The sequence below is a fragment of the Sinocyclocheilus rhinocerous genome, unplaced genomic scaffold, assembly GCF_001515625.1.
Source record: "Sinocyclocheilus rhinocerous isolate Xijiao unplaced genomic scaffold, SAMN03320098_v1.1 scaffold1091, whole genome shotgun sequence".
Classification (NCBI taxonomy): Eukaryota; Metazoa; Chordata; class Actinopteri; order Cypriniformes; family Cyprinidae; genus Sinocyclocheilus; species Sinocyclocheilus rhinocerous.
Genome location: NW_015667412.1, coordinates 65,985 through 67,938, shown reverse-complemented (window position 1 = coordinate 67,938; position 1,954 = coordinate 65,985). Strand labels below are relative to the sequence as shown.

At 38.1% G+C, this 1,954-nt stretch overlaps 1 protein-coding gene across 1 annotated transcript in view; it reads right to left on the bottom strand.

The window, feature by feature from the left end:
- LOC107733929 (glia-derived nexin-like) overlaps positions 1 to 1,954 on the bottom strand; it is a 10,979-nt gene that overhangs the window by 5,976 nt on the left and 3,049 nt on the right. The window contains exons 2-3 of the mRNA XM_016545781.1: positions 942 to 1,222; positions 512 to 739 (exon numbers count right to left, since the gene is read on the bottom strand). Of these exons, the coding sequence (XP_016401267.1) occupies positions 512 to 739; positions 942 to 1,197 (484 nt within the window). The 5' untranslated portion in view covers positions 1,198 to 1,222. The remainder of the gene's footprint in view (positions 1 to 511; positions 740 to 941; positions 1,223 to 1,954) is intronic.

The following is a 1,954-nucleotide window of genomic DNA, read 5'->3' as shown; positions in this document are numbered from 1 at the left end:
GAACTTATATACAGTATATATATATATATATATATATATAAAATATTTTTAAGATTAATAATTAGAGTAAATAATTCATTCATAAATAAATAAACAAATAAAAACTAACAAAACCCAATAACTTTGTATATTGGAAACAAATGTTGTTTTTAGATACTGATAAACTTCTACTCCCTATAAATTAAAGAAATTGTTATTTTTTTCTTATAAACATTTGGAAAAGATTTGTGCTTCTAATGCCTAAAAAAAATAATGGGAACCCAGTTTGTGGACTATTCATGGAAAGTGCCTATTACATTATTATTTTATTAATATAAATTTATATATTTATATATATATTTATATACAACATATATTTAACATAAAAAATAAAAGCTCTAAGGGCTAAGAATTTATTCAGTGATAAATATGAAATTTCGAGATATATTGTATTGTAAAAATCCTTTTTAATTAATCCAGGCTAGAGGTATGGGTATCAGATGCACAGGTCAGAGGTTAAAGCGAGGTGTACCTTTGGTGCTGTTCTTCACCCATTCATTGATGGTTTCTGCAGCCTTCTCTGGGTCGCTGTAGTCAATGGTTTGACTCTCGCACATGAAGTTCTCCCTGCTGGCTGTCAGGAAGTCTTCTTTCATGATGAAGCCCTCATTGGGGAACAGCGCATTGGCGATCGTCACAATATCAGCATTGGATTTGGTCGTCAGGGCCTTATGCAACTTCCGCAGCATCTTATATGGTCCTGAGAGCAGAATCAACACACGAAATGAGTTTCTAGATGTCATTTACAGGGTTGAGATTCCTATTTTTTTAAATTCCAGATTTAGTCATTTGCCACCAATGATCCTCAACATGCTGTTTGGTTTGAGGTATCGTTCACATCTGAATTCCACACTAAATTATAATTCTTAAGGAAAGCAAATGAAACCAGTGCAAACACACACCTGTCTTCTTGTATTTGAGGCCCGTGAGAAGCTGGTGGCGAGTGTCCCCGTGGGCCCCTGGGAGCAGCATGCCCAGGATGGAGGCCACGCCGTGAGGCGACATGACCACATTCTCCTGCGGTTTGTCCTGGACCACACGCAAAAACACCTGCAGGCCGAGATCAGAGCCTCGCTCTCCGTAAGACGAGGACTGAGAGGCGGAAACACTCAGAGAACAAACCGCCACCAACACGCACACGTGTAACGCCACAAACATGATGAGGGACACACAGGCAGCTCACCTGAAGAACAGAGAGACGATAAATGCTCAAAAAACTCCATTATCTTCATACATTTCATTGCTTAAGGATTAAAAACAAAAGTTCCTACCCTGCTTGAAAGATAGAACTGAAGTCAAAATGATATCAAAAATGGCATGTTTATTTTCCCAATACATGTTTCTGGTCTTATTGTTGACGATTCCTCAGAGCATGTTATTCCAAAGAAAAGCATTTTTCTTTATTATTTTTCATCAAAATCGAATAAATGACAATCAAATACCTTTCTGCATCTCTGAAATGACTTTTATAAAAAAAAGTGTCTAGACAGACAGACAGACAGACAGATAGACAGATAGATAGATAGATAGATAGATCTGGATCTAATCGGTATTCTCCAAAGCACAATGATTTTCTGGGACACTCTTTTTTTTTTTGGTGCAAGCGTTTCTTGAGTAAAGAACGGCTCCAAGCAACACACATTTCCACAATCCTCGGGTCTCTTGGATCTGTGCACACACACTCACACACTCCTGAGCTATTCTGTTTCCCGTCACACAGCCCAGTGGCTCAGGAATTTATTTGATTAAGGATAATGAGTGGGTGTGTGTGTGTGTCTCTGTGTGTGTGTGTGTGTGTGTGTGCGCGCGCACGTGTGAACCTACTTAACCATATTTTGGGGACAAATTTGTACCCAGAAATACAAAAACCTGAGCAAATCTCCCAAAACCTTCTTTTGGGGAGATATTCGTATGA